The sequence below is a fragment of the Solanum verrucosum genome, unplaced genomic scaffold, assembly GCF_900185275.1.
Source record: "Solanum verrucosum unplaced genomic scaffold, falcon-dt-bn FXZP01000306.1, whole genome shotgun sequence".
Taxonomy (NCBI): Eukaryota; Viridiplantae; Streptophyta; class Magnoliopsida; order Solanales; family Solanaceae; genus Solanum; species Solanum verrucosum.
In genome coordinates, this window is record NW_026020398.1 from 111,652 (window position 1) to 137,887 (window position 26,236).

General features: G+C 30.7%; 2 protein-coding genes and 1 pseudogene across 2 annotated transcripts in view; 1 reads left to right on the forward strand and 2 right to left on the reverse strand.

Moving 5' to 3' along the window:
- LOC125839405 (beta-D-glucosyl crocetin beta-1,6-glucosyltransferase-like) overlaps positions 1–18,125 on the reverse strand; it is a 30,322-nt gene extending 12,197 nt beyond the window's left edge. The window contains exons 1-2 of the mRNA XM_049518389.1: positions 17,367–18,125; positions 7,735–8,178 (exon numbers count right to left, since the gene is read on the reverse strand). Coding sequence (XP_049374346.1) covers positions 7,735–8,178; positions 17,367–18,111 — 1,189 coding nt within the window. The 5' untranslated portion in view covers positions 18,112–18,125. The remainder of the gene's footprint in view (positions 1–7,734; positions 8,179–17,366) is intronic.
- Positions 2,145–3,550, reverse strand: LOC125839627 (beta-D-glucosyl crocetin beta-1,6-glucosyltransferase-like; annotated as a pseudogene).
- On the forward strand, positions 13,495–15,354 carry LOC125839642 (cellulose synthase-like protein G1). Its single transcript, XM_049518637.1, has 3 exons — positions 13,495–13,719; positions 14,208–14,278; positions 14,952–15,354. Exons 1-3 carry the CDS (start codon positions 13,495–13,497, stop codon positions 15,352–15,354), a joined length of 699 nt encoding a protein of 232 aa, XP_049374594.1.
- Positions 18,126–26,236: the final 8,111 nt, after the last annotated feature.

Below are 26,236 nucleotides of genomic sequence, written 5' to 3' on the forward strand. Positions count from 1 at the left end.
TTATTTTTTAATCCAATAAATACTAATGGTAAAAATGTATTTGACCCCAGTTATTAATGGAGGACAAATTCATTTCACTTAGTTCTAAAATAAATTTAACTAATAACCGAAGAACTAATAAACTCTGAAGGGGAATTATTAAGGATAAATGTATATTGACAATGAAGAAATAATGGGCTCGATCGCAATCATCATGTGGCAAGTATATACACAGTATTCTATGGGATCTACAATTTCGTTACTTGACTTAACTTTTTGCGTAAGTGAAACGGATTGTCTAACGTGTTTTAATAAAACAATTAATTAAGAACACACTATTTTTACGTGAAAACAGTCAACTCAAAAAGGTGTAAAAATCATTATATGTACCTCTACAAGATGTACTCTCAAATTCACTAAATCCAATGAGCCTTGCAACAAAAGGTTATAAACCTATGTAATCTAAGAAATTATAAACTCTAATTTCTCATCAGCACACAAACATTCCAGGGTATGTGTTTCCAAGCCTTTGGGTTGCCCCCAACTTGAAGACTATAATTCTACTTCAGTTTATAACTTATTGAACTAAGAAAACATCAATACTCAACAAAAAGAAAAAAACACCTAGAACATAAACTATATGTAATATATAGGATCCGGTTCTTCAAAGTGTTCTATCAATATTCAATAGCACAGTAAAACAAATATGCCAATTGCTTTTTTGCTCTTTAAGTGGGTGAGTATTATGAATGAGTTCTCGTCTATTTAAGCATATCTATTTTAGAAAGTTTTTATTCACCCTAAACTCCTCTTTCATTCGATATTTCTTGACTTTGACTTCTACTTACAATTGGACTCTTCCTTTAGTTAAACTTATCTCTTCATTGGTGATGTAGTCAAACTATAACTCTATCATTCAACACCTGTTTGTCTTCTTTAAGATTATCATAATTGTTTTTTAATCAACTAATTGAGACAATGTGCCTTTGATCGACTTGACTGGCATGTTCCATTTTTCTTTGTCATTATCAAAATTAGGGGTGTTTCTGGTTCGATTTGGATCGATTATTGGTTAAAATCAAAATCAAACCAATCTAGTCTGTTTTTTAAAATTTCTAAAACTAAACCAAACGAAAAAAAAAAACTATTGCTTTAGTTATTGTTGGTCTGGCTCAATTTTCTGATTTTTTTGTTTGAAAGAAATAAATTTTTGAGGACATACGTATCTCCATATACACAAACACCTAGTACATGAACATTCCACAGAAAAGCTATTGTAGGTTCAATTAAGCAATTCAGCAATACTAAAGTTAACATTACACAAAAAAAGTGATTCAATTAACAGAAAGTGTGACTTTGTTATGTGAGGTAGAGTAGGTAAAGACTAAAGTAATAGATTTTGATGGACTTGGACTTAGGATTGTAATAGTTGGGCTAAAATTTAAGTATTCGGCTTGAGAAAATGGTATGTTAAAGACTTAAATTCATTAAAATTTAACAAAATATTTATATTTTATTTATGAATAATATATAAATAATTATAAAATTTATATATCTAATTTATCGGTTCGATTTGGTTATTTTGTGGTTGGTTTTAAGTAAAACCAAAATCAAACTAAATAGTATCGATTATCAAAATTTAAAACCATACCAAACTAAATATCGATTTTTTAATCGGTTTGATTTTTTAACCATAACCATGAACAACCCTAATCAAACTACATAGATCCCAACAATATATATGTATAACTATTCATCACGTGGCCAATGTTCATTACTCCAACTAATATAGATTTGTGTTAAGTAGGGCTCATGAAAGGGAAAATGTTAGAGTTTCTCCAATTCCAGGAGTCAAACACAAGACCTTTGAAAAAGGTGAAAGAATATAATTTCATTCATTCTATTACACTCCTTTGGTGGTGAATTTTAGCTTGGAAATGTCTTGTTTACGTCTGAAATAATTTAAACTTTGTATATATTATTCGGTGTTTCGATAAAGAGGTATAATCCTCTCTAAATACACAATATTGCAGCAAGGAAGAGAGTTCAACTAAAGTTTGAACTCATATAAGACAATATGATTTTAAGAAACCTATCTCTAGATTACATCATATAAGACAATATGATCTTATTTCAATCTTTATTAATATCTAAATACTTATGGTGTCTAAATTCAATCCAATTCATCATCCTCATTCTCTTATAAATCAACATAATAGCTTCAACAACTTTTTAACCCCTTCATCAATAGCTTTCTCCCCTTTCAATTTTCTCTTCTCACTCAATTGAATTGCCTTCAAACTTACTTGTTTCCTAGTCTTCTCCTCTACCACCTTCCTTATTCCTTTTGCCACCTCTTCTTTCATTATTTTCCCATTTTCACCTCTCAAAATCTCCACCCCTATGCCAAGTTCCTCCACTAATCTTGAATTCAATGGTTGATCATGATTAATAGGCATGGCTATTATTGGTATGCCAAAACTCATGCTTTCTAAAATCGAGTTCCATCCGCAATGAGTTATAAAACCTCCAATGCTTGAATGGTTCAAAATTAGACTTTGTGGTGCCCATCCTTCAATAACCATCCTTTTCCCTTTGTACTTTCAAGAAAACCTTGTGGAACCATTTCTTCTATTGTTGTTTTCACCCCTTTTGGAAATTTGATTGTCCAAATAAAATTAACTTTGCTTAGCTCAAGCCCTTTTGCAATCTCTTCAATTTCTTGCTTTGACAAGAAGCTTTCACTTCCAAATGATACATAAACACATGATAATTGATCCTTCTTATCTAGCCATGATTGAATTGTCCCCCAATCCTCCTCCTCACCTATGATCGCCTCGCGAATAAGTGGTCCAATTGGTATCAACTCCTTATTTCCTATGGTAGAAACATAATCTATATACTTTCCCTCAATCTCCCTACAAGTGTTCAACAAAACAATGTTATGAGATTGTTCAAAAGACTTAAGGAACATGTATCCAAAAGCTTTCTCATCGCGTGGTTTTATCGGTTGTATGTCTAATTTCTTGATCTCATAGTCATGAAGGTATATGGAAGAAAATGGAAAAGATGGAAGGCTTGAACTCCCATAAAGAAATTGGTGATAGAAATAAGCAAGATTAGAAGTTGAAGTAACACAAAACATAATAGCATGAATATTACATGATGAAGCCATAGTTGCTACCCATGGTTGGAACCCATCATATATAATCAGGTTAGGTTTTAGGGTTTCAATTATGCTTGGAAATTTGGAAGAAGCCATTTGGAAGGCATGAATAAGCGTGGAGTTAAGATGGGGAGGGAGGTCTTTAGTTGTATGGTAGTGAGGAGGTAACTCATGCAAATAAGGCAAGTGAAATTCAACAAGTTGTATGGAGAGATTATTATAAGATGAGTTTTTTTTATCTAGGGTTTCCTTGATAGTTTTGAGAATAATTTGTGTTGAAAGAAAATATATGTGAAAATTCATTTTCGATAATTTCTTGGCTAGTGCCAAATAGGGACTTACATGGCCAAAACCTAACCATGGAAATAAAAGGATACTAGGACTATTTTCCTTAATTCTCTCCATGAATGGAATAATTATGGAAAAATTTATAAAGCATATATCATAGTTTTATAGGGTAGAAAAAGTTTAGCTATATGGACTTTTCATTTAATTTTTTATGTTTACTAGTCGATTGCCATTTACGTGCACGAATTAATCTCATTTTTTAATGGATGGTTACCTATGTACATTACTGTAGCAACAATCAATTAACGATAATAGCTTAATTGTAAAAATTATTAGTGACAATTACATTTTAGTACTGTTTTGTAAATGTCCATAAAGTGTATAGCAACATTGGATCTAATTGCATTTAACTAATGTCAGTAATGAGTTTAGCATTCTTTATTAATGTACATATTTATTGTCGATAAAAATTGTTTTTGTTATAATGAAACTACTGTTATCGATAAACCCATCTCATAATCTTATATTATTAGCGTATAAAAGTTGAACTTAAAAGAAAACAGGTAATTTTGAATGTTCACTAAGAGGATTTTTTTCGAGTAATTAACATAGAACGAACAGGGAAATTAAATTAAAATTATTAGATATGGTGGATCTTTTGGATTTTGACAGATTTAACGTACTAAGTATAATAAAATGAACATTTAAAAACATGGTACATTTATAAAATTAAATATTCAAACTAATACAATCTAATCATATCGATGGGATGCACTAATTAAATGAAGATATCATCCTCAAGTAGCAAATCAGAGACTAAAAAACAACAGCTATTGATGTGAGGTCAAAAATATATTTTTTTAATCATTATTTGCCTTATATTTATTATTTATATTTGTCTTTTTTTAGCATTAATTATATGGATTGTGCTAATTAGTGTATTTTATTTGTAGGAGTAAATTAACGTAAAGTTAAAAAAGTTTAGAGCTAAAACGAAGTAAAGATGGAAGGTTGAAGAAGAAAATCAAACAGACAGCTTAATGAAATAAATTTAATATAATAATGTATAAGGAAAAGGTGCAGCAATAGCGAAATTGAAGATTACTGCTGCTGCTGCCACGTGGCAGCCGATAACGGGACTCAATTATTTTATTTAGGGTTTACTATATCTATAAATAGTCCATAGAAATAATTATGGGAGGTATCAAGAGTAAGGAGGAGGCACTTTTGAAGAGAAAGTCGTCAATACTTTTTAGGGTTCTTTTCTTCTTGTTGTTTTCTTAGACATTAGTAACTAAAGCTCTTGTTCTGGGGCTATAGCTACGGATTCAATGTTGATTATTTGAGGCTTTATGAATTGAATTTCGGTTGTCAATCCAAATTACTTCTATATTCTTGTTTTACTATTTTATGCTTGCGCACCATAAAAAAAAATCTAGTGTCTAATCTTAAAATCGAACGAGGAGAGATTAGATAGACCAGAGAACATAGAGAGCTCGGTCCACCCATTAGATTGAGGTGATTAGTGTTCAGGAGTGACGCCCAGACGAACACCTTGCTTGGTTACGAAATAAGATGAAATATAAATGTTCGCCAGTTAGTTTATCTATCCCCACTCAACGATGTAGTTAGATGGCTAACTGAGGTAGGCGGCGAGAGGTGAACCACCCGGACCATACTATCAACCCTATAAACTAGTAATTTGACAACTGAAGTGAATTCTAAGCCAAAAATATGATACATGAAATCCAATACATGCTGCATCCCTGAGATTTTTCAACTATTGTAAGTAATTTTATTATTTTGTTCTTGCATTCTTCTTTTTTGGTTCTCTTAACTAAATAAATTAGATCAGTATAATTTAGTAAAAATAGTTAATTGACAAGTCCTTTGGGTTCGATAATCTGGTTCTTTTAAGAGCCACTATATTACTTGCGCGACCGCGTACACTTGCGTGTGCAATTGGGAGCAACAAATTTTTGAGCTATGTTATAGTTTCTATGGTGGAAACAACCCTAAATTGGATAATTGAGATCATGAGTATGATCTAGGGTTCATAGAATTGTTAGTAATTCGGGTAATTAGTGATTGTTTATTGATTCCCCTATTATATTGATTGTTTGTAGATCAAGAACAAGAAGAACGAATTTGGAAAGGGAAGGATCAAGTTTCTTAGGGTTTCAAGCTTGTTTCGAGATAGGTGATGGTTGTGATTCTATAATTGTGTGATGTATGTTTGTTTTTGCTTCATTATGATACTTGTATATGTATGAATATTGTAATGTTGATCACACTTGTTGTAAATGAGATAGATGAATGATGATTTCCATGAAATCATAACTTAAATGTATGATCTTGATGATATACTTGTGATTGTGACTGTGGTGTGTTGAATGGATCAGTTACCACGTTCCAGCATAACTAACTTGGATGAGTTTCCACGTTTCAGCATAACTATGGGATCGATTGCGACGTTCCGACATAATTATGGGATCAGATACCACGTTTCGATATGCTAACTTTTTGGGTTTGGGTCCCATGAGAGGACCAATGATTTGATATAACATGTGAAGTTGTTCGTTGTTCGTAAATGTTGATATATATACATGTGATTATAATGTTGTCTTGACTTGCTTATGTTGCACTTAGTGGGATAGCCGTGTGATCCTACCAGTACACTGTAGTTGTGTACTGATACTGCACTTTCTCTTATTTTTGTTGCAAGGCATCTTCACGCGGCTACTGACAGACCTCGCTTAGGAGATCAGTGATCGTTTGAATTCAAAGGTGAGCCAATTCTTCCGGGCTGCCATGGGTTCTCTTTCATCTATGTCCACCATTTTTGGACTTAGACTATATTCTATTAGTTATTAGTACATTAGTTGGGGGTTGCATCCCTTCTTGTTTAGACTTGGTTCATTGTTAGATGTTTTGGTACATTGACTTTCAGGTTCTAGGTTATTTCTTCCGCATTGTTAGTTCGTTGTTAGACTTTTGTTGGAGTTTATGGGAACTCCCTCTTTATTTCCTTAGTATTTAACTTGCTTCCGTAACTTAAATGCCTTAGTTTTTGTTTAGTTGCTTGGTTTGGGTTGTAGTAGTGGTTCTCCCACCGGAGAGTTAGTGTGGGTGCCAATCACAACGGTCTAGGTCGTGACAAGATCCATTTAAATTATATACTTGTTATAATAATATAAACAACAAAGATGTCAACTATTTTTATTTTTTTAAACTATCAAATAAAGCAATTAAGTGTACCCAAGCTAATATTTTTCAAGAAAAAAAAATTAAGATTGACGGAAATATGCGGACTTCCTGACCTTTTACCCGCCAAACTTCTTCAGGAGTAATTTCGCACATGCTTTCTCCAAATTCTGAAGTAATCTCCAAAAATAGATCAAACTTAAAAACATCATTGAGTTCTAAATAATAATTCAACTAAAGAACATGATAATACATTTTTTTTAAAAAACTTATTTGGAGGTTTTCAAATAATTATAAAAATATATTTACTCGGATTCTTCAAAAGTGTCGAATTCTTTAAAATTAGTATAATTTTAAAAATCCAATACAAGTACGAGGTTTGACGGGCAAAAAAGTCGGGAAGTCCGCATATTCCCGCCAATCTTATTTCTTTTCTGAAAATATTAGCTAAGGTACACTTAATTTCTTTATTTGATAGTTTAAAAAAATAAAAATAGTTGACGGGTTTATTGTTTTTATTATTAAGATGAATATATTTTAAATGGATCTCAACCATAAATTATTATATAATACACATAGCATGAATCTATGAGGCCATTGAACATTATTTGACCTAATTATACTTGACCGGATTTATCCGATAATGTCTTGTTTATGTCTGAAATAATTTAAGCTTTGTATATATTTTACAGTATTTCGATTAAGAGGTATAATCCTCTCTAAATACACAATGCAGCAAGGAAAATAGTTCAACTAAAGTTTGAACTCATATAAGACAATATGATCTTAAGAAACCTATCTCTAGATTACATCATTCAATACAATTTGTATATTAAATTCTCTTATTTCAATCTTTAATAATATCTAAATACTTATGGTGTCCAAATTCAATCCAATTCATCATCATCATTCTCTTATAAGTCAACATAATAGCTTCAACAACTTTTTAACCCCTTCATCAATAGCTTTCTCCCCTTTCAATTTTATCTTCTCACTCAATTCCATTGCCTTTAAATTAACTTGTTTCCTAGTCTTATCCTCTACCACCCTCTTTATTCCTTTTGCCACCTCTTCTTTCATTATTTCCCCATTTTCACCTCTCAATATCTCCACCCCTATGCCAAGTTCCTCCACTAATCTTGAATTCAATGGTTGATCATGATTCATAGGCATGGCTATTATTGGTATGCCAAAACTCATGCTTTCTAACATCGAATTCCATCCACAATGAGTAACGAAACCTCCAATGCTTGAATGGTTCAAAATTTGACTTTGTGGTACCCATCCTTCAATAACCATCCCTTTCCACTTTGTACTTTCAAGAAAACCCTGTGGAACCATTTCTTCTATTGTTGTGTTCACCCCTTTTGGAAATTTGATTGTCCAAATAAAATTAACTTTGCTTAGCTCAAGCCCTTTTGCTATCTCTTCGATTTCTTGCTTTGACAAGAAGCTTTCACTTCCAAATGATACATAAACACATGATAGTTGATCCTTCTTGTCTAGCCATGATTGAATTGTCCCCCAATCCTCCTCCTCACCTATGGTCACCTCGCAAATTAATGGTCCAATTGGTATCAACTCCTTCTTTCCTATTGTAGATATATAATCTATATACTTCCCCTCAATCTCCCTACAAGTGTTCAACAAAACAATGTTGTGAGATTGTTCAAAAGACTTAAGGATTATGTATGCAAAAGCTTTCTCATCGCGTGGTTTTATCGGTTGTATGTCTAATTTCTTGATCTCATAGTCATGAAGGTATATGGAAGAAAATGGAAAAGATGGAAGGCTTGAACTCCCATAAAGAAATTGGTGGTAGAAATAAGCCAGATTAGAAGTTGAACAAACACAAAACATAATAGCATGAATATTACATGATGAAGCCATAGTTGCTACCCATGGTTGGAACCCATCATATATAATCAAGTTAGGTTTTAGGGTTTCAATTATGCTTGGAAATTTGGAAGAAGACATTTGGAAGGCATGAATAAGAGTTGAGTTAAGATGGGGAGGGAGGTCTTTAGTTGTATGGTAGTGAGGAGGTAACTCATGCAAATAAGGCAAGTGAAATTCAACAAGTTGTATGGAGAGATTATTATAAGATGAGTTTTTTTTATCTAGGGTTTCCTTGATAGATTTGAGAATAATTGGTGTTGAAAGAAAATATATGTGAAAATTCATTTTCGATAATTTCTTGGCTAGTGCCAAATAGGGACTTACATGGCCAAAACCTAACCATGGAAATAAAAGGATACTAGGACTATTTTCCTTAATTCTCTCCATGAATGGAATAATTATGGAAAAATTTATAAAGCATATATCATAGTTTTATAGGTTAGAAAAAGCTTAGCTATATGGACTTTTCATTTGTGATGTTCACTAGTCGATTGGCATTTACCTGCACGAATTAATCTCATTTTTAATGTATGGTTATCTATGTACATTACTTTAGCAACAATAATAGCTTAATTGTAAGAATTATCAGTGACAATTACATTTTAGTACTCTTTTATAAATGTCCATAAAACGTATAGCAACATTGAATCTAATTGCATTTAACTTATGTCACTAATGGTTTTAGCATTCTTTATTAATGTACATATGTCTTGCCGATAAAGGTTGTGTTTGTTATAATGAAACTATAGTTATCGTTAAACTCGTCTCATATTCTTATATTGTTAGCGTATAAAAGTTGAAATTAAAAGAAAACAGGTAATTTTGAATGTTCACTAAGAGCATTTTTTTCGTGTAATTAACATAGAACCAAAATGATTAAAGTAATTCCGTATGGTAACCAATAGGCAAATTAAACTAAAATTATTAGATATGGTGGATCTTTATTTTGACAGATTTAGCGTACTAACTACTAAGTATACAATTATAAAAATAAATATTCAAACAAATATAATCTAATTATATAGGTGGGATGCGCTAATTATTTGATTTAAAAATGAAGCAATAGTTTTTATTTTGTCACTGTCTGTGACGTACTACATAAAAAATTTATATTTGTCATTATCAGAAAATATTTATGGTCACTAAGTATTAAATATAGTATCTAGCTATAGATTTTTAAAAAAGTGATTGCCTTTTCATAAAGAGTCTGATAATAGGTGCAATAATATCATATATGAAATTATTAAGAAGATCAGATCTTTTCTAGTAAAATTTTACTATATTAGAAAGGACAGTTTCAACGTGTTAGTTTTCTGGTATTAAATTAAACTTTAAGGATATTAAAATCTTTTTAAAAAATTTGCAGGATAAACTTTCTTTAAAAAGTTGTATATTTTGCATTGTTATTTAATCCTAAGTCAATAACTCTTAAAAAGGTCCTCCTTTTTCTATTCAACTACAGACTATCATTCAAGAATATGATTGGTCCCACTTTCATTTTTTTTTAATTATTCATTATTTAAAAATAAATTTCATTTTGATTGTCATTTTTCATATAAATATTTTTTTTTTAAATCACATTTTATCTATCGTATTAATTAAATATTAAATATCAATTAATAGAAATAGTGTAATAAAATAATTATATCAATTATTTTTTAATAAATATGACAAGTAAAAATGAACGAACATGCTATATAATAAAAAGAGATTGTAGAAAGGATAAATAATGACAGAATTAAGGAAAATGTTATCATCTTATTGACTGAGATTTTTATGGGAAATTAATTCATATTCTCTAATTGTAATTAATAAAGTAAATAAGTGGATCATTTATTTACTCTTATATTAAAAAATTAAAAAAATTGTTTTACTTTTTTATTTTAATAAATTAAGAAAATTAATTATTTTTACCTGACTTTATCATTATCGTTAAGTAATTATATAAAATACTAATAGTCAAATTAAAATTTTCAAAATATAATTAATAAAATAAATAAGGCATCTTCCCCTATGCTTAATATATATATATATTCTTATTATATAAGAGAGAGTTCACATTGAAGCAAGCACGTCTCTATCAACGTGTCCTGCTTCAGCATGTTTCAAAAAAAAAATTAAAAAAATTATTTCTTTTGTTTTATTATAATTTAATTAGTGTATAATATTTTTGAAATTATGAGATCCGTTTTAGCTATGACTTTTAGTTTTGAATTCATATTATTTAGTTATAGTTTTATTATTTTTAATGTCGGTAATATTTGTTTATATCTTGTATCTACTTTGAGTAAAAAATTAACGATTGATGAGAAAAATACTTTAATTATGGACATCTTAATGGACCTCTTCACATTAAATTTGCGCAAACAAAAAGTAATTAACAACTTAAGGACCCCTTCACATTAAATTTGAGCAAACAAAAAACAATTAACAACTTAAAAAATCTAAAAATTACATTAATTTTATTTATATAACATTAATTAAAATTAAAAAATAATAGATATTGGGCCCGTGCTAGCACGGGCACCTATCTCTAGTATATAAAGAGAGATTACTTTAAATTTTGGTGTTTAAAATGATAATTTTATATTAGGAAAAGTTAACCTCTTACATGAAAATTATATAAATTATAGATGATAGTATTTTTATTATTATTATATTTTGTAAAACGTGGTACATGATGTCTAACCTCTTCGAAGAAACTTAAGTTGGTGGACACAACTATTGTGCTATAGAATTTTCTACATTTGTAATATTTACATTAGAATTCCATAAAAAAAAAAATCCTTGCATCTTAAGGGTGTCACGATCCAGATCGTCGTGATTGGCACTCATACTAACCCTCCGGTGGGAGAACCATTACTACAACCCAAATAAGCAAACTAACCCAAAAGCTAACATTTAAAAGGTACGGAAGCAAGTTTAAATGCAGAAATTATATAGAATTCCCATAAACTCCAAAGGTTTAAATAAATAACTAACCAAACTAATGCGGAAGTTTAACCCCTAGAACCTGAAAGTCATTGTACCAAAACATCTAAAGTGCAACAAGTCTAAGAAAAAGGGGTACAACCCCAACTAACATGAGAAATATCCAAATAGTCTAAGTTCGAAGAAAATGGACTAGACCAGGGGCGGATCTACGTGGACAGGTGGGGGTGCCACGGCACCCAGTGATCTCGGAAAAAACGTCGTTTATATATGTATAAATTCGTAATAATTCAATATATATTACTTTTGCCACCCAGTGACTAAAATGCGGAACAGCTCAATTGGCGAAGGAGTTGGTCTACCACACAGCCAACGCCGGTTCGAACCTCACTGCCAACAATTATTTTTTTGCTTGCTCCTTTACTTCTTTACTTTTCTTTTTTGTCTTTTTCATTAGTATGTAAAGGGCTTAAATTTTTTTTTTCTCCATTCATTCTTATTTATTTACTATTCTTTATTAATTCAAATTGACTCATTTTCATGATTATTAATTCAAATATTTTTTAAATCATCAGTATATACTTCTTAAAATCTCATTTCTCTCTCTTTATAGAATAAGTATCAAGGAATGGATGGAGTAGGAGGGACAGTTTGTGCAGGCACAGGCTATTATTTGAAGAAAGAAGCATTATATAGTACTCCAATTAACCAAGATGATATGACTACACTTTTTCTAAAAGCTCAATCAGAATACAAGTGGGAATCTCAATTGTATCAATCAGGTTTTCATCTTATTAATTTACACATAATTGTGGTTATTTTTTTTTAAGGGAAAAAGGACAAATATACTCCCAAACTATCGTAAATGATATGCAGATACCATTCGTCATACTTTTGGATGACATTTGATGTCCATGTCGTCCAAAAACTAGAGCATATGTACCCTTTATACTAACGGACATACACGTCATAATCTTATCCACCGACCCGACATTTATTAAATATTGGATCGACAGATAAGTTTGTGTCACATGTCCCTTTTTAGTCTTCCGTTAGAATGAAGGGTATATATGCTCTAGTTTTTGGATGGCAGAAGCACCAATGTCCCAAAAGTATGACAGAGGATATCTACATACTATTTACGATAGTTCGGAATATATTTGTCCTTTTTCCTCTCTTTTTTAAGCATATAATTCTATGAACATTTTATTTATTAATCAAATATATTTGATTCATAGAGGAGTCACTTCAAGAGGCAGAAGAAAAGTTTGGTGCTTCTAGAAAGTTCATCAATTCTATTAACTCTTTGAATGATCAAAGAAATGGAAGGGAGAATGTTCTATGTGATGAGACGATTGATGAAGCTAAAACTCTTGCTTCTTGCACATTTGAAGAAAATACAAGATGGGGTAAAGAAGTAAGTATCATCCTATTATTACTAGTCCATATATATTTTTAGGGAGGTTAAATAAGCAGGTTGAACTGAATTAAAACGGTTAAAATGAGTTGAGTTAAGAGAATAAATAAACAAGTCATTAACTCATTCAAGATTAAAATGAGCCGAGTCAAGATGGAGTAAATAATGAATCATAATCAAACCTGATAACTCTTTTTATGTTTAATTATATCAAACAGAACTAACAAAACTCTTTTTTCTTTATTATGGTCATATATAACACATCAAATAAAAAAAAATTGCTTAGCCCAATTTTTGGATTGACTAAATTGAGTGGGTCAAAAGAGCTAAATTAGCTGAACGATTTGTTAGACAATCCAAACTTGGACGGTTTAGATGTGTCATATATTCATGAGCTTGTTTTGCCACTTCAATTAATACTTTTGTATTTGTGTCTGTTAAATTATGTAATTATTTCATCTAAAAGCTTAAACTGTTGTTTCAGATAGGGTACTCATACAACAGTTTACTAGAGAGCTCATACACAGGTTATCTCTTGCATTCTAAGGGGTGGAAATCAGTATATCTTTATCCAAAGAGGCCATGCTTCCTTGGTTGTAGCACCATTGATATGAAAGATGCTTTGGTCCAACTAATGAAGTGCGCTTCTGGGCTAGTACAAGTTGGGCTTTCAAAATACAGCCCACTAACTTATGGGCTCATGTCAAAAATGCCTTTAGTCCAAAATATGTGTTATGGATACTTCATCTTCTCACATTTTCTCTCCATTCCTTGCTTCCTTTATGGCATTGTTCCACCTTTGTGCTTCTTGATGGGCACTCCAGTGTTTCCCAAGGTAAAAACTTAATTTTATCACTTATATATAAGTATCTTTTCAAGTATAATATCATTAAAAATATGTTTGAAAATTCCGGTTTTGCAAGTCGAAATGGACATATGAGTGATTGATTACAAGAGAAAGAAAAGTCGATCCAAAAGGCTTGATGGAAATTTCCTTGAACTATAGTGGTGATTAATGAAATTTCTAGTTTATTTTCTTGTTTAATCATCTGGTATCCGAAATTTATTGGTGTGGTTTAAGTCAGATCATGTTGCATAGGGGCCCATTAAGGAGGAAACATTCCCTATAAGAAAATTTTACATTCCTAAGACTCGAATTCCAGACCTTTGATTAAAATGAATTTTATCTATCCCGACAAATCTTTAGTGATATACTAATTCGAAATTAAATTAGAATTAGTGCCAGTCGTGTGAGACACAAAATAATTATTTTTTGAAAAATTCATATACATGACTCACTCAATTGTCCTTATTTATTTACAGGTGACAAGCCCATGGTTTGCACTATTCACAACCATATTCTTATCATCTTTGGCTCAACATTTATATGAAGGGCCCGTTTGGCCATAGATTTCCCAAGTAAAACTTGGGAAAAAATTTGGCAAATATTGTTTGTCCATACACTTTCTCATTATTTGGCAAATTTTTTTGGCAAATAACCCAAATTCTCAAATACTAGTTTTTTCTAGTATTTGGGCCAAATCTCATTATTTGGAAAGTTTTAAAAATTCAAATTTAACACCAAACTTTTATCTTTTACAAAAACACTTTATTTATTAACACCAACCAACTCAATCAAATCTCCATCTGCTAACTAACTCAATTAATAAAATTTTCTATTATAAAGAGCATACATGTACAAGAGCATACATTGCAATATTTATTTCCTTCTGTTTTCTTCTTCTTTTTCAAATTCATATTAGTTGTATTTTCATTATCATGATTTGTACTAGTCTTTTTTAACGATGCGACTATTTACTGTAATGATGCTTTTTGATTGTTGCGGAAGTCATGAATCTTGTTACGCGACATTTCTATTTTGCTATGTAATACAAATTTATGGTTAGTTTTGATAGTTTTAAAAACTTATGGGCATAAGTCATATTTCTTAAAAAATTGAAATATATTTCCCAAATACTATGGCCAAACACATGGTGAAATTTCACCCAAATCTTCACCCAAATAATATTTGCCAAATATATTTGGAAATCTATGGCCAAACGCTAGCGAAGTCTTGTCTAGTGGAGGCAACTTAAGGACATGGTGGAATGAACAAAGAATTTGGATAATAAAAACAGTCACAGCTTGCTTATTTGGATGCTTAGATGTTTTAATGAAGTGGCTAGGTGTTGCAAAGGCAAATTTCAGGTTAACAAACAAAGCCATAGATGAAGAGAAATTAAGGAAATATGAAAAGGGTAAATTTGATTTCCAAGGTGCTAAGTTGTTTATGGTTCCTTTGACATTTTTAGTGGTGTTTAATTTGGTATGTTTCATATTTGGAATGAAAAGATTGGTCTTAGAGAGGAACTTTGAGGAGATGTTTGGACAAGGTTTCCTTTCTTTTTATGTCTTGGTTCTTAGTTATCCTATATTAGAGGGTTTAGTAGTATCAAAGAAAGACAAGTAAAATATGTTTTCTTGGTTATATACAAGAAAGCAAATTTGTGTATATCATGTATAAATAATGTTGGTACAATAATACAAATGTTTTATGCTTTCAACTTCTTGCATTATTAACTCATGTACATCCGAGCTTTCATCTTGATTCATAATAAAGAAAAACAGGAATTAAAGGCACGTATTTCTTGATTTTTTTAGAATTTTGAAGGACATCAATCTTTTGTTGTGTAGAAGTACATCTCTCTTTTTAATTTCCATAAAGAGAAAAAATATAGTCCACTTGGATGGAAGAGGAGACCATATTTTATTTTACCTGTGCCAAAAACTGTGCCCTTTTCTCTTTCGAGAAAATGCGTCCTCTTTTTTTTTTTTTCGAAAGGTAACTTGTCTTTAATTTTTCTTTTTCAAAATTACAAATTCTACTATTAAAAAGAATACCTTTAAATATTGTCGGAGTGGTGATCTGGTTGTGTGTAATTTTTTTATTTTTTTACGTAATGTCAAAGTTAATAGGCTCTATTGGACTAGAGGGAGTTGCTTGGATGGTAAACACTCCTCACTTCCAACCCGAAGGTTGCGAGTTCGAGTCACCAAGGGAGCAAAAGGGATGGGAGCTCCTAGCCTCCTAGGGAGGGTAAAATAGGCTCTATTGATGAATATGTCCTGTCTTAGCCCACTAATATCTTTCTCTTTGGGAAATAATAGATCAATCATCATGTGACATGTTTATATATGTATAACTAACCATTATTTGGCCAAATATTGCTCCGATTAATATAGATGTGTGTTGAGTAGTACTTATAAAGGGAAAAGATTAAGTTTTTCTATTTTTCAGGAATCGAGTTCGAAATCTTTGGAAAAGAAAAAGGAATATAATCTCCTTCATCCCAAAATACTCCTTGATGGTGAATTTTAACTTTAAAGTATCTTGTTCATGTCTGAAATAATTTAAGCATTATATGTATTTCTCAAGTATTTCAACTTATAATAGGTATTAATCCTCTCTAGAGTTTGAATTCATACAAGACAATATGATCATAAGAAGCTAATTATTTCTAGCTAAATTACAACATTCGATATTCGTTGTATATAAAATTCTTTTATTTGAATCTTTAGTATCTAAAAATACTTATACTCCTTGTTTGGATGGTTGTTGCATGTTGTATTGTATTGTTAGTCTAAATACAAAGTTTCTTTTGATTGTTACTTGAATTCTATTGTATCGTATTGATCGCTTAAATTATGGAGATGTGATATTATGTAAATCTATCCAAACTTTGTATTCATTAAAACAATACAATACGAAATAATACAATACAATATATTATGAAACAATACATAAGGTTTCAACTCATGTAGTGTCCAAATCCAATTCAATCATCCATCATTCCCTTATAAATCAACACAAAAGCTTCAACAACTTTTTAACCCCTTCATCAATAGCTTTCTCCCCTTTGAATTTTATCTTTTCACTCAATTCCATTGCCTTTAAATTAACTTGTTTCCTAGTCTTATCCTCTACCACCCTCTTTATTCCTTTTGCCACCTCTTCTTTCATTATTTCCCCATTTTCACCTCTCAATATCTCCACCCCTATGCCAAGTTCCTCCACTAATCTTGAATTCAATGGTTGATCATGATTCATAGGCATGGCTATTATTGGTATGCCAAAACTCATGCTTTCTAACATCGAATTCCATCCACAATGAGTAACGAAACCTCCAATGCTTGAATGGTTCAAAATTTGACTTTGTTGTACCCATCCTTCAATAACCATTCCTTTTCCCTTTGTACTTTCAAGAAAACCTTGTGTAACCATTTTTTCTATTGTAGTGTTCACCCCTTTTGAAAATTTGATTGTCCAAATAAAGCTAACTTTGCTTAGCTCAGGCCCTTTTGCTATCTCTTCAATTTCTTGCTTTGACAAGAAGACTTCACTTCCAAATGATACATAAACACATGATAAACGATCCTTCTTATCTAGCCAGGATTGAATTGTCCCCCAATTCTCCTCCTCACCTATGGTCGCCTCGCGAATAAGTGGTCCAATTGGTATCAACTCCTTCTTTCCTATGGTAGAAACATAATCTATATACTTTCCCTCAATCTCCCTACAAGTGTTCAAAAAAACAATATAGTGAGATTGTTCAAAGGATTTAAGTACCACGTATGCAAAGGCTTTCTCATCGCGTGGTTTTATTGGTTTTATATCTAATTTCTTGATCTCATAGTCATGAAGATACAATGAAGAAAAAGGCAAAGATGTAAGGTTTGAAGTCCCATGAAGAAATTGGTGGTAAAGGTAGACAAGACCAGAAGTTGAAGAAACATAAAACATAATAGCATGAATATTGCATGATGAAGCCATAGTTGCTACCCATGGTTGGAACCCATCATATATAATCAAGTTAGGTTTTAGGGTTTCAATTATGCTTGGAAATTTGGAAGAAGCCATTTGAAAGGCTTGAATAAGAGTGGAATTAAGATGGGGAGGGAGGTCATTAGTTGTATGGTAATGAGGAGGTAACTCATGCAAATAAGGCAAGTGAAATTCAACAAGTTGTATGGAGAGATTATTATAAGATGAGTTTTTTTTATCTAGGGTTTCCTTGATAGATTTGAGAATAATTGGTGTTGAAAGAAAATATATGTGAAAATTCATTTTCGATAATTTCTTGGCTAGTGCCAAATAGGGACTTACATGGCCAAAACCTAACCATGGAAATAAAAGGATACTAGGACTATTTTCCTTAATTCTCTCCATGAATGGAATAATTATGGAAAAATTTATAAAGCATATATCATAGTTTTATAGGTTAGAAAAAGCTTAGCTATATGGACTTTTCATTTATGATGTTCACTAGTCGATTGGCATTTACCTGCACGAATTAATCTCATTTTTAATGGATGGTTATCTATGTACATTACTTTAGCAACAATAATAGCTTAATTGTAAGAATTATCAGTGACAATTACATTTTAGTACTCTTTTATAAATGTCCATAAAACGTATAGCAACATTGAATCTAATTGCATTTAATTTATGTCACTAATGGTTTTAGCATTCTTTATTAATGTACATATGTCTTGCCGATAAAGGTTGTGTTTGTTATAATGAAACTATAGTTATCGTTAAACTCGTCTCATATTCTTATATTGTTAGCGTATAAAAGTTGAAATTAAAAGAAAACAGGTAATTTTGAATGTTCACTAAGAGCATTTTTTTCGTGTAATTAACATAGAACCAAAATGATTAAAGTAATTCCGTATGGTAACCAATAGGCAAATTAAACTAAAATTATTAGATATGGTGGATCTTTATTTTGACAGATTTAGCGTACTAACTACTAAGTATACAATTATAAAAATAAATATTCAAACAAATATAATCTAATTATATAGGTGGGATGCGCTAATTATTTGATTTAAAAATGAAGCAATAGTTTTTATTTTGTCACTGTCTGTGACGTACTACATAAAAAATTTATATTTGTCATTATCAGAAAATATTTATGGTCACTAAGTATTAAATATAGTATCTAGCTATAGATTTTAAAAAAGTGATTGCCTTTTCATAAAGAGTCTGATAATAGGTGCAATAATATCATATATGAAATTATTAAGAAGATCAGATCTTTTCTAGTAAAATTTTACTATATTAGAAAGGACAGTTTCAACGTGTTAGTTTTCTGGTATTAAATTAAACTTTAAGGATATTAAAATCTTTTTAAAAAATTTGCAGGATAAACTTTCTTTAAAAAGTTGTATATTTTGCATTGTTATTTAATCCTAAGTCAATAACTCTTAAAAAGGTCCTCCTTTTTCTATTCAACTACAGACTATCATTCAAGAATATGATTGGTCCCACTTTCATTTTTTTTAATTATTCATTATTTAAAAATAAATTTCATTTTGATTGTCATTTTTCATATAAATATTTTTTTTTAAATCACATTTTATCTATCGTATTAATTAAATATTAAATATCAATTAATAGAAATAGTGTAATAAAATAATTATATCAATTATTTTTTAATAAATATGACAAGTAAAAATGAACGAACATGCTATATAATAAAAAGAGATTGTAGAAAGGATAAATAATGACAGAATTAAGGAAAATGTTATCATCTTATTGACTGAGATTTTTATGGGAAATTAATTCATATTCTCTAATTGTAATTAATAAAGTAAATAAGTGGATCATTTATTTACTCTTATATTAAAAAATTAAAAAAATTGTTTTACTTTTTTATTTTAATAAATTAAGAAAATTAATTATTTTTACCTGACTTTATCATTATCGTTAAGTAATTATATAAAATACTAATAGTCAAATTAAAATTTTCAAAATATAATTAATAAAATAAATAAGGCATCTTCCCCTATGCTTAATATATATATATTCTTATTATATAAGAGAGAGTTCACATTGAAGCAAGCACGTCTCTATCAACGTGTCCTGCTTCAGCATGTTTCAAAAAAAAAAATTAAAAAAATTATTTCTTTTGTTTTATTATAATTTAATTAGTGTATAATATTTTTGAAATTATGAGATCCGTTTTAGCTATGACTTTTAGTTTTGAATTCATATTATTTAGTTATAGTTTTATTATTTTTAATGTCGGTAATATTTGTTTATATCTTGTATCTACTTTGAGTAAAAAATTAACGATTGATGAGAAAAATACTTTAATTATGGACATCTTAATGGACCTCTTCACATTAAATTTGCGCAAACAAAAAGTAATTAACAACTTAAGGACCCCTTCACATTAAATTTGAGCAAACAAAAAACAATTAACAACTTAAAAAATCTAAAAATTACATTAATTTTATTTATATAACATTAATTAAAATTAAAAAATAATAGATATTGGGCCCGTGCTAGCACGGGCACCTATCTCTAGTATATAAAGAGAGATTACTTTAAATTTTGGTGTTTAAAATGATAATTTTATATTAGGAAAAGTTAACCTCTTACATGAAAATTATATAAATTATAGATGATAGTATTTTTATTATTATTATATTTTGTAAAACGTGGTACATGATGTCTAACCTCTTCGAAGAAACTTAAGTTGGTGGACACAACTATTGTGCTATAGAATTTTCTACATTTGTAATATTTACATTAGAATTCCATAAAAAAAAAATCCTTGCATCTTAAGGGTGTCACGATCCAGATCATCGTGATTGGCACTCATACTAACCCTCCGGTGGGAGAACCATTACTACAACCCAAATAAGCAAACTAACCCAAAAGCTAACATTTAAAAGGTACGGAAGCAAGTTTAAATGCAGAAATTATATAGAATTCCCATAAACTCCAGAGGTTTAAATAAATAACTAACCAAACTAATGCGGAAGTTTAACCCCTAGAACCTGAAAGTCATTGTATCAAAACATCTAAAGTGCAACAAGTCTAAGAAAAAGGGGTACAACCCCAACTAACATGAGAAATATCCAAATAGTTTAAGTTCGAAGAAAATGGACTAGACCAGGGGCGGATCTACGTGGACGGGTGGGGGTGCCACGGCACCCAGTGATCTCGGAAAAAACGTCGTTTATATATGTATAAATTCGTAATAATTCAATATATATTACTTTTGCCACCCAGTGACTGAAATGCGGAACAGCTCAATTGGCGAAGGAGTTGGTCTACCACACAGCCAACGTTGGTTCGAACCTCACTGCCAACACTTATTTTTTTGCTTGCTCCTTTAGTTCTTTACTTTTCTTTTTTGTCTTTTTCATTAGTATGTAAAGGGCTTAAAAAAAAAAATCTCCATTCATTCTTATTTATTTACTATTCTTTATTAATTCAGATTGACTCATTTTCATGATTAATTTTTAGTTCTTCTTTTTTGTCTTTTTCATTAGTATGTAAAGGGCTTAATTTTATTTTTCTCCATTCATTCTTATTTATTTACTATTCTTTATTTATTCAAATTGACTCTTTTTCATGATTAATTTTTTTTTTTTACTTTCTCTTGCACTAATTATTAATCTCTTGATATGGGTGTTACATGTTTATTTTTATCAATTAATGAGTACTGAATTATGAACGTCAAATAAATATTATTAAGAATATATTTAAATAGTAGTTTTTTAAAATATGTTTTAAAAATGATGAATATTATTATTAGAGCTTTTTTAATTTATTTTTTTAAAGGTTCTTTCACATCTTCACCGACTTTCTTGCTAAGTAAGATGACTAGGCTGAAACTACAATTTTTATTCTTCCCCTACTATATATCTCCAACAACACATAAAGTCAATGTAATATGAATATATTATGTTAATACTATTAGATGGTTTATACAAGCTCAAATTTTAATGTGAAAAATCTTTTTTTTCTCAAAGTTTCAGCGAATAAGACATCTAATTCCAAAAAGGGAAAAAAATTGAATTGTTTAGTTATCTCTAATCTCAAAATATCTAAAAGAAAATATTACTAACATGAATATTTGATCGATTTGTTTATAAAAATAAAAAATATCAGTAACCTGAATTGTAACCCAAATTAAAGTAACCGATCCTTTTATCTTACTTGAACGTTGTGGCACCCACGACCTCCAAATCCTAGATCTGCCCCTGGACTAGACAATAGGAAGGACTCCATGGCGGCCTAAAAGAACTGGCTCACCCTTGAAATTCGGTCTCGATCACTAATCTCTTAGCCAAGGTCTATCAATAGCCGCCTGAAGATGCCCTGTACTAAACAAAGAACGAGCAAGTGCAGTATCAGTACACAACCACAGTGTACTGGTAGGATCATACGGCTACTCCCATAAGCACAATATACAACGAACAATCATAATACAATAAGCACACATATACATAATACAATTCAGTTATCATTCCAGAACAACATATAGTCTTCCATTATCAATGACAAGTAGACATAAGCATTACAATCACAAGTGGTTCTCTCAAGGAACCCACCCCCAAACTGATAGTGAGGCGGAACGTGACACCCGATCCAATGCAAATGTCGAAACATGTGTCGAAACTTGACACTCGATCCAATTTATGTGTCGAAACGTGACACCATATCCAATCAGCACAACCACAATCACAATCACATCCATAATGAACAATACTCAAATCATACAATCAAGTAAACAAGTTCATGGCATGTATTGTTCACACATAATAATTTCATTAGGTTCGATTCACATTCTCTTATGCACATACACGCATGCATACAATTTATAAATCAATCGACATATATCATACAAACAGGAAATCAAACCATCATTTACTTCGAAACCAAGCTTGAATACCCTAAGGCACTTGAATCTTCCCTTTCCGGATTCTTTCTGCTTATTCTAGGTCTACAAACAATTAATATACGCCAAGGATCAATACATTAAGGTCTAATTATCCGGATTATAACAAAATTATCTGGATTATAACAAACCCAATAACCCAAGACCAACCCATGATCCTAAAGTGCAGCTAGGGCTTTTTCTCACCATCAACTTCAGGCCAAAACCCTCCCCCAACAATAATTACCCATGAATCTAAGTTCTACAGATCGAAAAATGGATTAAGGGAGTAAAATCCCTATCTTTAGCACCAAAATTCTTGGAAAATAGTCAAGAACTCATCTTGGGTCATCTCCTAACTCTTAAGAACAAAGTTTGCAGAATAATAATGAAATTGAGATTTTTCCCCAACTTAATTCGCGACTGGTCCACTGAGATAACCCCCATCCCGCCACAGCAGCCCCGCCCTGGCGGGATTAATCTCGCCCTAGAGGCTTACACGAAGACAAAATCTCATAATTTGAGTTCCAAGCCCCCATTTCACAGCACACCTTCAACCCTTGACGTTCAAAAACTACCATTCAAGCTAAGATCAGTTTCGGGAGTTCTACTTGCCCGAATTCGATTCCGTAAAGTCGGACCGATTCCTTAACGTCTTAGCTATCCGCTCATGTAATCAAATTCATTATTAATTCTCTCATTAATTACCATATTTCCCTAGACCTCACTTACTCAGATTTCGTCCAAATCTGGACTAGGCTAGGAATTTCCAAGTCACTACTCAAAAGTTTTTTGGCTCAAATTATTTTCCCATTGGCTTTTCCATAACGACGGGAACAGGTCGTTACAAAGGCTTAACTTACAAAAACTTCACTAGTTTAGGAACATTACTTAGATTTATGCTAGTTTGTAATATTACAATTCTTATCAGTTTTTGGTGCATTTATATATCTCAAGATACAAGAAGTCAAAATTAGGTATAATTTGTTCTAGATACGTTGTATCCAAGTGGATTTACATGTATGCATAGACAAACCTCAATTGTCTCCCTCTCATCTCACATGTCACTCTCATAGCTCACTTGCGTATCTGGCATCCCAGATACATGCGAATCATATCAAATACATGTATCTTGTGTGAATCTAGTGTGATTTGCATGTATCTAAGATACATAGACAAATCTCACACTCTCCCTCTTGTTCTCGCTCATCTCTCTCCCTATTCCAGTGTATCTAGTAGCATAAGCATTTATCTAGGTGTATCTGACTTGAAAGCTAGAATAAAATTATTAATTAATTAGATAAAATAGAAATATTCAAATTATCGATAGAATTAATAAATATAATTGAAATATTTGTGTGATTAGTAGTTTCTCCTATTTTAAGGCCATTTTTCCCCTGGGCTTTAACATCAACAATGTTGATTGGGCTAACTTGGCCCAAACAAATTCATGGCTCCATTTACCAAGCCCATTTCAAATCAAATCTTATGTAGCTGCCTAAAGAGATCAATCCACAGAACTACACCACAAATAATAGTGTCCCGGAAAAGTCCTCTTTGAACAAAGATTGGAATGGAATAGTAAATATTGTTTCATTTTTAATCAGATATCTTTCGTTCGAGCCCTCTATTCTATACATAAAATCTTATTTGATTTGTTTATGAGCTTTTTATTCTCATCCTAAAAGATTACTCCTAGTAACTATGTAAGCAGGGGCGGATCCATTCCGGGTGTTTGAGTATCCATTAATCTCGCATATATATATTTATATAAAAATTTGAACGAATGGTATAAAATTAAACAGAGAACACCCCGACAACAAACAATTGCTTGGTGTTGTAGTCATTTGTGGGTGCTCAAAATTGTACATTACATCTACTGTAGGTTGTAGCCAGGTTCGATTCTTTTTTATTGATTAACGCTTCTTGAAGCACCCATAATCTTAAATTCTTGGATCCCACTTATATACTTCATATATTCATATATATCCTTTTAACATTTTTTTCTAAAAAAAAAAAAAACATGTGGTGAGTTGTACTAAAAACAGAAGTGTCATCATTACTAGGAAACAAACAAATAAATATTTACAAAATACAAAGGAGAAAATGTAGTGTATGAGTGGGCTTTTTGATAGTTCCCATGTCTTCCAATGTTTCCCTAAATTCTATTCAATCCATTCCTCCTAACAGAGATTGATGTTTCATCAGCAACCAATACCTAAAAGAGAGAATATTTTAAAGCCTTTTGGAATGATACTAATTTTTTTTTGGAAAAGGTAACTACCTACCAAGTGTTTCTATCATAAATATTATTACTAATAATTTTACTAATTAATAATTTCATTTCAGATTCATTACTTTTTCATATTTCAAGTTAGATACATATTTTTTTTTTATGTTAGATACATTTTAAAATACATATGAATAGAGTTGAGCGAGATACGAAAGTGATGATCAAGAGAGAAAAAGAGACTATTGAGATAGGAGAGGCAAGAGAGAGTCAATGTATCTTAGATACTTGTGAATCACACTACATGTATCTGATATACCAGATACATTCTAGATATATTCTAAAATACAAATACATAGGGAAAGAGGTGAGCCAGCTAAGAAGGTGATGAGCAAAAGAGGGAAAAAAGTCGAGCAAGATAGGAGAGAGGCGTACAAAAGAGTCATTATATTTCAGATAATGTGAATTACACTAGATACATATATCTGAAATATCTAATACATTCCAGATACATTCTAAAACATAGATACATAAAAAGAGAGGCGAGTGAGAAAGTTAGTATATCTCAAATAAATATAAATCACGCTTAAATACAATATATTTTACTTATATCAATAAACTAATTGATCAAACGGTACATACCATTAACTTTTTGTATATGATATGAAACCATAAGTATTGTGAGGGTTGGAATCAGTGTTCAGTAAGGATATCTTTCTTGACCATCTTTTTTGTCACACATAAACATAGTAAGTATTTATTAACATACTAAAACCCTTTAATAGAAGAGACTGCAAAAGCAAAAAAAAAAAAACCTAAATTAATTAAATAACTCTGCAATTACGGCTATGAATTATACTTTTGAATAATTATGGTTGGGTTGCTCTAATTGGCCACCAGTCATTCAATAAATCTAGAGGTAAACATAGTACGATCTTTTGTATAGTTTGAGTGACTCTGAAAAAGAAGTCCTTTTTCTTTGTTTTAAATGGAAACCAAATCTTTGGAATAAAATTTACTCCCATTATATTTCTACATAGATTTTCTTTTGTTTACTCATCATTACATGCATGCACTAATTCCCAATAACTAGCGATGATGAGAAATTAACGACAAATAAAATTTCATATATAAATGGCAAAAGAAGTCGTGCTAATTTTATTTAGCTATGAATTAATGATAGATTATAAAAAAGTTCAATTAGCTAAAAGTATTTTAGAAAGTGAATTAATTTAAAGTAACTGATAAATTTTGTAACTAATTTCATCTTTTTTTGTAGCGGATCACTCTCTAATCAATTCGTGTATGATTCATTTTTTACTTGATAAGAAAGTTAAAAAAATGAAAAATAAAATAAAATTTATAATTTAAAATAAATCATAATT

What these genes read in the sequence shown, in the direction of transcription:
- LOC125839642 (XM_049518637.1), top strand. Translation starts at nt 13,495, where the DNA reads ATGAAAGATGCTTTGGTCCAACTAATGAAGTGCGCTTCTGGGCTAGTA. An exon ending in GCACTCCAGTGTTTCCCAAG is followed by an intron (nt 13,720 to 14,207) that starts GTAAAAACTTAA and finishes ATTTATTTACAG; the next exon opens with GTGACAAGCCCATGGTTTGC. An exon ending in GCTCAACATTTATATGAAGG is followed by an intron (nt 14,279 to 14,951) that starts GCCCGTTTGGCC and finishes GCCAAACGCTAG; the next exon opens with CGAAGTCTTGTCTAGTGGAG.